Here is a 14,602-nt window from a genome sequence, read left to right on the forward strand (position 1 = left end):
ACTTAAAAGGGAATTCTCTAGAAACTTCTCCTACTTCAAAGTGGGCTCCAGGTATAAATATTGGACCCTCCAACCCGATTCTTCCGTGCACATCTGAGCCTCCATAGGACTGCTTGCTGCTTTGAAAGGACGACTGTGACTTTGCTATCCTGTTGCCCTGCTGCTTAAGTGAGAACGACTGGACCTGCATCTTGAATCCAAGACCACAAGAGTGACTCCAATTGCCAGTCGGTGGCCTCCTGATCAGAAGCCTCTGGGACAGTACAGGCTCCAACCATCTTGAACCCAGCACTTGGACTCATTCTGCTGTGATTCTTGTCCCCCAAGTGGTGCCACCAAAGTCCTGGACCCTTGGAAGTGGACCTGGTGGTGCTTTGGGAGCCCAGCTATTTTCCCTCTCCTAAGCACAATTTGGATCATTATAAAGTGAAATAGAGAAGCTTAGCGACATGTAAAAATTTGTTTTAAAAAAGGAAATATTTTCAGAGATGTTGTGGTTCTCCTTAACCCCTAAGTTTTTTTAGTACATATATGCAAAGCTGAATATTTCGTTTTTTTTTTTTTTTTTTTTTTGAATTTGTATAGCGCACGGCTGCCCCAGCCAAGGGGCGTCCCGGCGCTACGAACTGACCAGAATGCAGAATGAAGGTGCACAAAGAAAACAGATTATTGGAAAAGATGGGTTTTGATGGCCTTTCTAAAGGCTAAAAGATCATACATCCCCCGTATGGTTACAGGCAAGCTGTTCCATAGCTTGGCAGCAAGGAGGCTGAAAGATCGGCCACCAACTCTGGCAAGTCTAGTGCGGGGAATGATCACTAGATGTTGTCCCTCTGAGCGGAGAGATCTGCTAGGTGTGTACTCAGACAAGAGGGGACTCAGCAGTGGGGGAGAGGCGGTTTTGAGGATCTTGAAGGCTAAACATAAAGCCTTGAATTGGATCCTTTTTCCCACCGGGAGCCAATGCAGTTTTCTCAAGGTTCCTGAGACTGAAGAATGGCGAGGGAGGCCGACCAAAGCCCTGGCAGCCGCAGGATTCTGGACTCTCTGCAGTCTGGTGGTTTCGGCCACGTTCGCTCCCAAAAGGAGAGAACTGGCATAGTCCAGTCTAGAAAGGATCGTCGCCTGGACGATGAGCTGGCGGGTGCGGCAGTCGAAGAACTTCAGGATAGGCCTGATGTTGCGTAAAATGCCGAAGCACGTGGCAGCCACTTTCTTGGTGTGGATGGTATATTTTAGAGCCGAGTCGACCCAGACACCTAGATTTTTAACACAGTCTTTTGGCTTGGGGGGTGGGCCCAGAATGTCAGGCCACCAATTATCTCCCCAGGATGCGGTGTTTTTTCCCAAGAGGAGAATCTCGGTTTTACCGGCGTTTAATTGGAGAAAATTCGCCGTCATCCAGTTGGTGATGTCAATGAGTGTCTGTTTGAAGTGATGGGCTTCCAGACCACTGTTGTTATTCAAAGCCACCACCAACTGGGTATCATCTGCATATGATACCAGAGCCATTCCATTCCTTCTGGCCACCTCCGCTAACGGACGGACATAGACATTGAACAGGGTAGGGCTAAGGGATGAGCCCTGCGGCACTCCCTGTCCAATGCTATGCTCATTCGAGATGTAAGGGGGGGTGGAGACTTTGAAAGACCTGTTAGACAGGAAGTCTCTGAACCACCCCAAGGCTGCCCCTGTGACTCCAATTTCCTCCAATCTCATCAGGAGGACCTCATGTGACACCGTATCAAAGGCAGCACTGAGGTCCAATAGGACCAGTGCTGCAGTACCGCCGGCGTCAAGAATGGAACGGAGGTCTTCGGAAACACTGAGCAAGGCTGTCTCGGTGCTGTGACCAGCTCTAAACCCGTGTTGGGAGTCATCCAGGATGTTATTGGTGAGGAGGAAGTTGGACAAGATGTTATTGACGTGTGCCTCGGCCACTTTAGCGGGCCAAGGGAGCAGGGAGATCGGCCTAAAGTTCTCCGGAAGTGAGGGATCCAAAGTGGGTTTTTTTAAAATAGGGGACACCCATGCCTGCTTCCATTTAGTAGGAACACTGGCGGTGGAGAGTGACCGATTGATGATGTCACGGACGTGATCTGTGATGAGTACATGAGCGTCACAGAAAAGGTCAGGCTTTAAGGGATCTGCCGGAGATCCGGATTTAATCTTTCTACAGATTTTAGAGAAAGTCTCACGGTCAAGTGTAGGAAGGGAAGTGAGGGAAGGCCTGGTAGGATCAAAGGTGACCGGTGACTGTGGGCCTTTGGGGAAGGTGTCGTATATCTTCTTGATTTTCTCTGTGAAAAAATTAGCCATGTTATTGCAGAGGTCGGGCGAGGTAATGATGGCGTTGACAGATTTTTTTGCCGTGAGGTCTTTCAGAATTTTAAAAACCGATTTTGAGGTGTTAGAGCTGCTGTTGATTTCACTGGCATAATGAGCCGCTCTTATTCTGCAGACCTTACGGTGGTAAGTTTTTTGGAGCAGGACATACTCTTGTTTAAGGCTGGCCTCATAAGTTTTTCTCCAGCGTCTCTCTGCCTTCTTACATTCCTTTTTCAAGGTAGCAAGTTCTAAGTTGTACCATGGACTCGCCGTATGGATGCGAGCCTTGGTCCATCTGGCAGGGATAAGAGTGTCGAGAGCCTGGGTAATCCAGAGGCAGAACTGATCGTATTCTGCATCCAGGTCTTTACTCGGAAGAGGGGGATTTAATGCCAGGATCTCATGTAGGTCTTCAAGGCGGAGTTTTCTCCATGGCCGTTTCTGAACTGAGGGAGTGGATGCTACTACAGGACTTGAGTTGCAGGGGATGGTTAACAACACTAAGTAGTGGTCAGTCCAGGTCATGGGAATAGGTGTGCCAGAGGACCCGCCGATGATGTTGGAAAAAATGGGGTCAAGGAGGTGTCCTGCTCTATGGGTAGGGCCACAGACAAGTTGATTGAGTTCAAAGGCTGCAAGATCCGCTAAAAAAGTTGCCGCTTTAGACTCGGTATTCTTGTCAAGATGCAAATTAAGGTCGCCAATAACCGTGAAGTTGGCAGAGTTAACAACATTGGTGTTCAGGTATTGTAGAAGGGAGTTAGTGAAGGGAACGTCAGCACCAGGAGGTCTGTAGACCAGAAGGCCTGTAACACAGAACTGGGGGTTAACTTTAATCGAGAAGCGAGCGCTTTCGCTACCTCTGATGTCTGCTTTGTCAAGTTGGCACTTAAAGTGGGATTTGATTATGAGCGCTAGCCCGCCCCCTCTCGTGCCCCTGTTCACAGTATAGATAGAATAGCCTGTAGGTGTTGCCAGGTTGCAGACCGAGTCCATCTCGTCAAGGAGCCATGTCTCAGTCATGAACAGGGCATCTAGAGAATGGTCAATTAGAAGATCATGAATTTCTGAATGATGTTTAGACATGGATCTTACGTTAAGGTGTCCTAGCCTGAAGGTATGGGCAGGGAGGGTTTTAGATTTACATTTGGAAGTAGAGCACAATTGGGAGGGAGTAACAAGAGGATGGCGTATATGAGCAGGGTTGCGTCTGACGCAGGAGCAGGAGGAATGCTGAAAACTCAGCAGCTCGGATTTGGAGTAACACATCTTACCGCCTTAATGCCAGGGTGAGGAGCAGAGTGCCTGGCACCTGGCGCTACCGTAGCGCGGACGAGCGCAGACGGGCAGCTCTTTGGCGGGTCTTCGGCGGGGCTGCGCGCGACCGCTGCGCGCTCAAGATGTTGTGAGGGCTAAATAGCCACAGGAAGTTGTACACTAGAGCGCTAACCGCTCTGCCTGCTGTCCGACCGGAAGTGTCCCAACGAACCGATGCAGGGATCCTACAATCAGTAGAGTGGCGTGTGGTGCAGGGGTAAGTGAATTTTAAAAAAGCACTAGTCCAAGAGTACAATACAATTCAGAACAATTTAAATTCAGAACAATTTAAAAAGAAAACGTTTTTTTACATCAGCGCGATGGCTTACACTCAGGTCAGGTCGCAAAGCGGGTCAGGGACACTGCCACTGTCTCCTTTATGCTTTATGTGTGCAATTTTCTGTTGACTGTGATTACTCTTCTCTCCAGTTTTTCTTTAAAAATACATTGTTTTGATCTGTTCTATCTTAGCATGCACTTTCCTTCTCCTTTTCCAGAAATCACACAGCAGCACCCGCTTTTGGGTTTGAAACTACTGGTTAAAAAAAGTATTTTCATTTACCCAAAAGAACTGGTAAAAGCAACACTTTTTGAAGCCTGTTGGGGATACTTGCAGGCTTACTTTGGAAGAAAAAGTAATAAATGCATCTTGCTATGATATTCCGATTTTCATAGCTTTCTTTTTATTTATAAAAAAATATATATATATATATATATATATATATATATATATATATATATATATATATATATATATATATATATATATATATATATATATATATATATTTATATTTTTTTTGTGGTGAGTCCTGAAATATCTGATATGTCTTTACATGAGCATGAATCAGTCATTAGTCTGTGCATGCTCTGTGAATGTAGGGTAGCTATAGTAGTGAAGGCTCTTTTGTATTTAAATGTGAACAACTTTTTTGTACACATCTACTTTGCATGTAGCCAACAGTTAGTGCTAACCTCGCATAGTGCTCGGCCCCACAGAACTTAATGGGTACGTTCTGATGCACTACAGGTCAGGCTCACTTTTTTTGAGGCTTCTGTTCTCATAAACTGTGCCCTCTGTATTGAACCTATGAATAGCTTCTGCATATTTTCTGTGGGAATATTGATAGATGCAAGACATATCCTAAGAAAAGGGCATGTGAATGTCAACCGTGTTTTGAAAGGCATCTCTTTTTGGGTGCTGTGAAAGGCGATCGATAACGCTCTACTCCTAAAATTATTTAAGTTCGAGTCCTTTCTTATGTAATTTTAAAAGAATCCGCCTCTTCGAATCATGGGAAACATCATGGGCCATACCGTGCACAAAAGCATACGGAACCCAATGCCTACCTATCAAGACATTTAAGTTACTTCTTCCAGTGTTTCCCAAGATACAAATGTAGAGGTATGATAATGGGGTAACTAGAATTGTACTAGTGGCTGCCAGATAAAAATCCACCAGCAAAAATCACACAACACTGCTGCCCTGGCTGGAAGTAGACAGAGCAGTCCAGTGCAAAAATATGTTTTGTTCATAGGACATTAGCCAAAGCTCTGATGCTCTTGCCATTGCTCATATTACACAGGACCAAATGGAAGGTGAAATATTTAGTCTTAGATCTTTTTTGATTCCTAAAAATCAGCATATTGAACCAAATGTAAGCACCATGTTTTAGCCCACTGCATGAAGATTCTGTTTAGTAATTGTGTTGGCACTATATAGGGATCATTAACATAATGTAGCCTGATTATAGTTGTTTTCTAGACCTCTTACCCACAACCTGTACAGAGTAGAGACTTCTAGCTAGTGTGTGTCTATTGCTCCTTAAACAAGCGTTTCCTTTTCTGTGTATGTGCAGTGTTCCATCACTCTGCTTTTAGACTAGTCTTCTGTTGCTTAAGGCTCATTTTTGGTATTTTTGATTTGACAGCTGAAGCTTTAACCAAGCATGGAATCTCCCACAAAGTTGATGATTCCTCTGGGTCCATTGGCAGACGCTATGCTAGAACTGATGAGATTGGCGTTGCATTTGGAATCACAATTGACTTTGACACAGTTAACAAGACACCTCACACTGCTACTCTGCGGGACCGTGACTCGATGCGACAAATCCGAGCTGAGGTATTGTTTGACTTTGCTCTTTAAATCCTGTACAGATCTTCGGCTGTGTATTTTGGTTTACTTGTCTGATTTGATGCCTTAAATTACATTGGTTTAATTTTATATAAATGTATTATTTGGTTAAATGAAAAACATAGCAAGGAACCATCTCTCTCTGTACATTGGGCAGTCTGGTTGGTACCACCATATATGGCTACTTTAGGCTCATATTCGATAATTTAATTAGATAGGAGGAAAGTCGCCACCTTTCCTGAACAAGTTGTATTTTGACACCTTTTTCATATAAATATGGTTTGCCACAGTTCAACAGTGTAATTCTGTGCATTGCACAAATTAGGAACTTTTAAAGAATAACTTTGAAAAGCAGAAACCTGCATGGTCTTATTTGTTGTTTACCTTACTGATTCTATGTGAAAATCACGTTTTAGAGCCGTACTGCAAGGACCATTGGTTTGAATTTACATATTGTCTTAGCTGTTGTATTTTACCTTTGCTGCAGGCAATTCATAGATTCTCAGGCAAATGTAGGTACAGCAGGTTGTAGCAGCCCAGTCTTTAAAACATTAATAGATGAAGTTGCCATTGAGGGGGTTCCAGACTTTGAATTAGGAACAGACTTTTATTCTTGCTATTTCCATATGCTGATGAAGAATGGAGGCCTTCATCCCATCTTAGACCTTTGCCCTATCAGTGCCTTCCTGCAGAGAGACAGATTCATAATGCTCCAAAGTTCTGTCTGTCCTGGATCACGGTGACTAGATGGGCCTGAGACCTGCAGGATCTATAATCTGTCCTGCAGTCTCTCAGACATTACCTGCAGTTTAAGGTGACCAAGAGCATTTTCAGTTTACTGTGCTCCTTTTTGTACTCCTTGTGGTTGCCTTCCATCCTCAGAGGTTCCTGAAAAGTGTTTTCCTCTACTTTAATGGCTGTCTGTTGAAGTTGGGCTTGACACAGCCAGCCAGGGCCCATCTGCAGGCTACGGCAATCCGGACATCCTTGGCGTTCTTGTTCAACAAGCCAATGCCACAGTTGACTCCTTTGCAGATGATATCTTTTATCAAACCATCTTAATTACTGAGCAGTTGAGGGACTTCTTTCCATCTCAGTGAGTCTAGGACATTGACCATGATGTGGATGTCTCAACCTTCGTCCTAGATTTCAGTGAGAGCAGCTCTGGGGCTTATTGACCTGTTAGCCTCCTTCATCCTTCTTGTTGACCGCGCCAAGTGATATATGTTGCCTCTGCAGTGGAATCTGAAGCCTCAATTGCCTAGCACCAAGGAAACCTGAATTGCTCAGCACCATGGAAACCTGTCTCACTCCAAGTTTTAGAGAAGACTTAACAAATCTGTAGTGGCTGCTCAATTGCATTTGGACCAGCCACTGGCTGCGCTCTCTCCCTTCCCCACCCAGAGCGGACAGTGGTGATTGATGCGTTACTGGTGGGTTGGGGAGGTCCTCTGGGTGAGGAGGAAATCAGAGGACCCTGGTCTCTTGCAAAGTCCTGGCTCTTGATCAGTCTGTGGGATGTGCAGGCCATTTGTGTGATGCTGAAGCCCTTGCTACCATCCCTCAAAGTGAGGTAAGTTTAGGTTCTCACAGGCACTACCACTGTCATGTGGTACTTCAGCAAGAAGGGCAGAGCGGGATACTGGGTCCTGTGACAATAGGCTATCCATCTCTGCTGTTGGCTGGAGCGTCACTGCATCTTGCTGATCGTCCACTACCTTGCATGATCTTTGAACACCACCAGGGCAGACAAGCTCTACGGCAGCGCATGGCAGATAACAAATGGCATCTGTATCCCTAGGTGGCACGGGGCATATTCCAATAGTGAAGGGAACAGTGGCTAGATCTTTTTACTACTGTCAAACATGCAGTATCAAAACTTTGTACTTTGGAGTGCCCACCAAGCCTCTCACTAGGGGATTAGTCCTGGCTAGAGTGGGAAACGGAACTCTTGTACACATTTCTGCTTCTGCCTCTCCGGAGTTCTGAAAAAGGTGAGGAATGACCGGGCCCAAGTCATAGTGGTTCTGGATTGTGCCAAGAAAGTGTGCACCCAGAACGTAAGTTCATGAACAGCTGTTTCCTGATCAGACTACCCTTCAGGAGGATCTTGGGTCACAGCAGCAAGGCACGGTTCTGCACACAAACCTGCACAATCAACACCTGCATGCATGGAGATTGAGTGGTGTCAGTTGGCTGTGTTTGATCTACCACCTGAGGTTGTGGTTGTCATCCTTCCTGCCAGGCATCCATCTACAAAGTCCATCTATGCAGGGTGTTCGACTAATGTAATTCCTGTTGGGGAGTCCACTATACAGACCCCTTAGAAGCCAAACTGTTGGATGTTTTATTGTTTGATAGCAAAGTTTTGCAATAGGCACTAACAAAGGTTATTTTTCAGCTCTTACAGACATTTGTGTTTGGGTTTCAACTGTTCTAGTTTACATTACCTGTTGCAATGCAGTTTATTAACCGCATGCGTGCGGGCGGAATTCCGCTCGTACGCTGACTTTTTTAAAAGCGCACTTTACGTGACGAGCTGGGCTCGTCATGAGCGTGCGAGGAGGCTACCTCATGACGAGCCCAGCTCGTCATCAGCGTCGAAGGGGTTAAAGATTTGTTTCCTCCCAAACCGTTTGTGATGCCAATGTGGGACCTCAACTTAGTCTTGATGCTTTGACTGCTGCTGACGACTCTGGCGGCCTTCTTTCTGAAAGTCGTGACCCCTCTCTATGTTGAGGAATGGATCACTCTCCCAGTGTTATTTGCCCCACCTCTCCTCTTTAAAGGAGTGTGAGGCTCGATCATTTGGACCGCAAAAGAACTTAAGTTCTTACATTAATTGTACCAAGGACAATGGGTGCAGAATCCTCTTTATGTGGGGTTCCCTGTGGCAAACAAAAGAAAGTCCGTGCAGAAAAGGACTCTTTCTAGGTAGCCAGAAAGCAGCATCTGAAAGGTCTGAGAGCCCATTCCAACAGGGTTAAGGCTGCCACCACTGAATTGGCATACAAAGTGCTTGTCCTTGGCATCTCTAAGGTTCGATCATGGGCATGTGTGCATATGTTCACAAAGCACTATTGCCTTGACATCCAGATCTGAAAGTATGGGTATTTTGTCTATTTAGTCCTACAGGTAGTTTTGGTCTGAGCCCAACCCATATACCCATCACCATTGGGTGTTAGTGCTTTGGTATCTATTCTAAAGGTGAGGAATCTGCGGGTGGGAGCATACATCAGACGAGAAAGTTGCTAACCTTCTATAATGTTCTTTCTGCTGGATATTGTATCAAATCACAGATTCCTCACCGAACTCCCATTTCTGTGGAGTGGTCACTTGTTACCATTTAATATCATCCCAAATTATATATTTGTACTCTGGTACTGACAAATGCTTTGTGCTCTGCTTCAGAGGGTGTTGTGGAAAGGTCAAGCAAGAAACTGAAGTCCACATGCAGGGATGGTGCTTATGTGTGGCGCTGCATTTTAACCCAACACCAAGTTGGAACACGTTAAGCACTTGTGAACTAAAAACTGTGTGAACTATCAGGTTATGGGCATACATTAACCATTGTATTTTAGCATATAACCTACACCGAGTTCATGTTTAGGTATGTTAGAATATTAAACCTTTTTGAAGTGCATTAGTGCACTAGACCCACAGTTCTAAGCTTGTAGTTTGCAGATCCTGAGAGGCAGGGGTGCTGCTTCTACTTTGAGGGAGTCATTCAGTGACAGTTTAGTGTTTAGAAAATTAAATAATATTAGTAGTTATATAAACTATATACATACAAAAGCAAAATGTAAAATAAAAAAAAATAACTCCGTAAATGTCATGGAATTTGACATTGAAGGCTAAAAATTAAATTGGTTTGATTAGCTTGATTCATAGGAGCTGCACGAGTACAGCAAACAGCAGTATGAATGACTGATAGTCTCAATTGAATCTCTGACAAAGAGACCATACATTAGGAGCGAAAACGACACTTCTATGTTAGCGGCCTTATCACCCTGTCTTTTAGAAATAAGACCATTTTGAAAAGCTCAAACCTTCACATTAAAATTAATATTTAGATCTTTGTACATCTTTTGTGCATTCAATAAGATATTTAATATTATGCATATTTGTATGATGTGTGCATTTCTGTAGAGGCGTATTTTCTTTAGGTTCCAATCTTAGAAATTGATTAGGCCAGACTCCCTGGCTTTCAGTAGTGATGAAGTGGGGGTTCACAGAAGCTAAAAGGTTGAAAAACCATTGATCTAGACATTTAATCCACACGAGGGAAGTTATTTGGGTTTTTTACAGTGCTGCCTTAGAGAATCTAGGTTTAGCGTTAGTTGTTGGAAGTATATGCGAGCCATTTTCCAGCAGTGGATATGTTAGTTCCTTGGACTAGTAATCATGGAAGTTTAATATTGCACAGCAGCCCAACTATGCAAGGAACTGAACACATCATCTTTGCCCCACAGACCTAATAAGAAAAGCATAACGCAACACTAGACTTGTGTAAGTGAAACTGTCACTGAAAAGATTGTTTTATATTTCCGACTACCCAATGTTTTTCGTCCTATTGAAGTTCCTCATTAGTTGTCTGTTAACATAAAACATTTTCTCTTCTATTGTTTAGATCTCTGAGCTTCCAGTGATTATTCGGGATCTTGCAAATGGTTGCCTTACGTGGGCAGATGTGGAAACAAAGTATCCAGTGTTTGAGGGACAGGAAACTAGCAAAAAGGACACAGCAGAAGAATAAAATACAAACCCTTAAACCGAAAATACAATGTTCACTTTATACTGATCTGTTACTGGTATGTGAAATATCGCCGGGTCAGCCATTACAGCCTGCTTACCCATGCACTACGGGACAATTTTACCTACCTTCCACTTGAATCAAGTTAATGAAACCTGCCTAACTTCAATAAAATAATTATAATCTTTTTATAGCGCTTTCTTGTGTATCCTGCACTTTTTTGTTGCATTTGCACATATATATTCTGTCTTGTTCAATTTGGTGACATTTTGGAGATGAGCAAGCACATACTTCTGAGGTAACTGTTTTTTGCTCTCTGGTTGTATTTTGTGTACATAAATTTAAAATGGTAAATGTATATTTTTACTTGTTAATGTCGGGCAGGATTTGATACAGGCTTCATTTTCACAAGGCGCAGGGCTGGCATTCACATCTACTGGACTTCACTTAACTTCTGTAGATAGAATGGTCCTCCGAACAAGCCCTACGTTCTTACCTAGGATGGTATCACTGTTTGATGTCACTCGAGAAGCAATTTAGCTGTCTGTGTCCTTTCCACAGCCTGATTAGTTACAGAAAGAATGTTACGCACCTTAAATGTAAAATTAGCTCCAATGTATTATATTGATAGGACTAAATAAAAAGCTTTTTGAAAGACCAATCCACCGTATTTGGCCTTTGCCAAATCTTAAAATGTTCAGTCTATTTCTAAAGCAGATAATGATAGCTGTATTGGTAAATGCATCTAAACGTGCTAAGCAAAGGCTACACTTGTACTCCCCATACCTCGTCGAGCAAAATATACACCTAAGAAAGAAGCAACCACGGCTATCCTGGTAATATCCCATTAGCAGATATTTGCAAAGTTGATATTTGATAGTTGATAGTAGCACTTTTAAACTTAATAGAAATATATATTAGAGGGATTTTTAACTTAACCGAAAATATTCCAGGACCGGAGTATTTTGGACAAAGTTGCACTTCATAGCTATGCTAGAGCTGGAGTTTAAATAGTAAAATAGCCTTCCCAGAGCAACAAAATCCTCTGCTGTCTTGCAGGCACAAATAGTAGAAAATAGGAAGAGGAACACAAAAAAAAACAGGGAGAGGATCAAAAACAGGACGAACGCTGAGGAGGAGCAACATTATGAGGAGAAGCAGGAAGAGAATGAACAGGAGGAGGGAGAGAAGGAACAAGAGGAGCAAAAGAAAGATGTGGAGTAGGCGAATGATGACTAGGAGGAAGCAAGTGTGATTGTAGACCACTTTCTTAGATCCAGTGGCGTAACAATAGCCCCCGCAGTGTGGTGGTGAGCTCCGGAGGGGGCATTGCGGCACTGTGCACAGGCAGGCCTGAGAGCTTCTGACTGGGTCTGGAGCATGGGGGCCCGCCTCCCTGCACTTTGCAGGGGAGCGGGGGGCTCCACAGGTTTCGTTATGCCACTGCTTAAATCCTGTCCTTGCCTATAGACTTAACTCTCATACATGGCTCCTACTTATGCCTTGTGAGCCACGTTCACGTTAAAGTCCCTTGCCTATTTCAGCCCACTTAAAGAACTTGGGATGTCAAGCCATAGAAATGGGAGAGGGGAAAGGATCTCGGCTGTGCAGAGCTCAGAGGAATATGGGAAAAATTCTTGCGGAAACTATCTTTTCACTGGATATGATTTTTCATTGTGGTTAACCCCAAATCCTGCTATGATGGGAGCCATGCTCCAAGCCGTTCCTCACATCATCACTTCCTTATGCATATGACTAAATGGGCATATAAGCTTTCATGTGTGCTCTGAGAAAATTTGAGGAAAAATTAACTGCCTGGCCTAGGTAAAGATGGAAGAGGGGAGCACCAAGGACTGTGTTAATCACCCCCTGGCATATTCTATTGTGCTGAGGGATGGAGAGAAATTGCCGTACACTTATTAGGTAAGAAGCAATGTGGGAGAATCTAGCATACGGGGAGTGTTACAAGGAAGATTGAGGAAGGATTTAACATATGTTTAGATAGGTTAAAGTGAATGGAGATAATATACAACTGCAGAAAGGCTGAAATTTGTAGAGGGGAAAGAAAAAAATATATATATTAGCTACGGAAAAGAAAGCCCGAGGGTAGAATGGCATGCACCTTTAAAGAAACAAGAGTGGCACGTTGCAGATCTGAATGTGGAGGTGCCAGATACAGCACTGAGAAAGGCAAACGATTTGGAGTTGTCTCACCACCTTTCCTCGCTAGAAAGATGATCTCTGATCAACTTTATGCGGCAGACCAAATGCTTAGTGACATACTCTAATATGGGCAAGGCATTTGAGATGATCGAAGAATTGGAACAGGGGCAAGAATGGCAACATTGCTGCCAGTAAATTCTGAAGTCTATTAGTGGTAGGAATACAGGTCAGGAACAGCACTGTTCTTGGCACAGAGAAACCACTGACACCCACCACATTAGAAATCTTGAACACATTTCTGGAATGGTTGGTGAACTGAAAGTTAGGGTCCGATGTCTTCCTGTCCCTGGTTGGTGCCACACGGGCTTGAGAGAATATGAGTCTGAAGGGGTTTGAAAAAGATGCGAGAGATATTGAGGTGCCCTTTGGCACAAGTGAAGGCTGAAGAGCCAGCAACAACAATGCTGACATTCCCAGGTCTTAAATTAAATGCTGTGGCAATGGAATCCCTACTGCTAGTAAGTGCTGAGAAGACTAGTGCTTAACGTGAAAGACCATGTTAGATAAGGCTTGAGAAAAGTCGAAACATTGGTATGACATCTTAACGTTGCATGCAGTTTAGGGCAATACGAAGTGTTTTGCAGGTATGTGGCAATGGCAAATCTGAGGTGTGCTCAAGCCTTTCACTGGAAAAGAGTGACCAAGGATCCAGTATGACCTAACCATGTCTTATAGTTTGTTAGCTCCTCTCCTGTATGCTTACAGGGCCATACTCCATACTGATCAACCACATGGCTTACATTGGTGGTTGTGTACAATGGTGTGCTCCTGTGAATGATCTAGGAACACTTCACATGGGAGTGAAAATCTTCTCTAAAGAAGTGGAGGCAGGTGGGCTTGGGCTGTTTTTAGGAGGTAAGTGGTGACCAGCATAGATTTACTTGATTTATTCCCTGTTGCACCAGCAGTGTCACTGTGGGACAAACCGAAATATAAAACTCTTTACTAACAATTAGGCAATTTTACGTGTAATTAACGGACAGATCGCAAAATATAGCTTATTTGGTTGATTTTCTATAGCGCAGAATAGGCCCTTCGGTGAGCGAGCACTCCACATAAAATAGTGAATATATTAGTTGAGCTTGGTTACTACAATCCCCAGCAGTTACTAACTATTTACAGAGTTTCAAAGTTCAGTGTGTCATCTTTTCATATAACTTTGCTGGAAAGAGGTCAGTTGTGCAATGATGGGATCACCATACAATGACGGGGCATTTGCACGTGTATGATGGGAAGCCTTAGTAACGTTCATGACACTCGAGAATTAACATTTCCAGTTCTCTTTTGTAGGTTGCATAGAAGGTTATTGTTCTGATGTCCAGGAAATGGCATTCATACTCTTGCCACACTTCTGGAGCAGGTCTAAGTGTTTTCGATTTTTGCATGACTGGTCTTTCAAGGACAGCGTCCAAGCTCCTCTGGTAGTTTTGGCCCTCAGATAGCTGATTTTTCTGAATGCGATATCTAGCCCTTGTGTATCACTATATGGGTTATGCAACCAAATATGATTGTATTTCCTTTTTCTATAAGGTACCAATTCAGGCACCCAAGAATGGTTGAAATAGGTTCCAATGTCTGGATCCAATGACCAGTCTAGCGCTGGCATGCACGCTACTTTGAGGGAAGCCAAATGTATTTTGTGAATTCCTACTTGGAGAGTGTTGCAAAATCTGATCTTGCAAGAACAAGGACCTTGATGACTTGTATGGTGTTAAGAGATGGAAGGAGACGTTTGATCCCTCATAGCAATCAAATATTAGCTGAAATTCTGCTCCACTGATGTATTTTTCATGCAGTGATCTAGATCGAGGATCTTGTCTAGTATGAGGCCTAGGGATTTCACGGAA

The 14,602-nt window shown here is 43.6% G+C and overlaps 1 protein-coding gene across 1 annotated transcript in view; it reads left to right on the forward strand.

Moving 5' to 3' along the window:
• The window catches only part of GARS1 (glycyl-tRNA synthetase 1), a 116,121-nt gene extending 105,401 nt beyond the window's left edge, over nucleotides 1-10,720 (forward strand). Inside the window, exons 16-17 of the mRNA XM_078665280.1 lie at nucleotides 5,577-5,767; nucleotides 10,410-10,720. Coding sequence (XP_078521406.1) covers nucleotides 5,577-5,767; nucleotides 10,410-10,535 — 317 coding nt within the window. The 3' untranslated portion in view covers nucleotides 10,536-10,720. The remainder of the gene's footprint in view (nucleotides 1-5,576; nucleotides 5,768-10,409) is intronic.
• Nucleotides 10,721-14,602: the final 3,882 nt, after the last annotated feature.

This window comes from Lissotriton helveticus, chromosome 10 (genome assembly GCF_964261635.1).
Source record: "Lissotriton helveticus chromosome 10, aLisHel1.1, whole genome shotgun sequence".
NCBI lineage: Eukaryota > Metazoa > Chordata > Amphibia > Caudata > Salamandridae > Lissotriton > Lissotriton helveticus.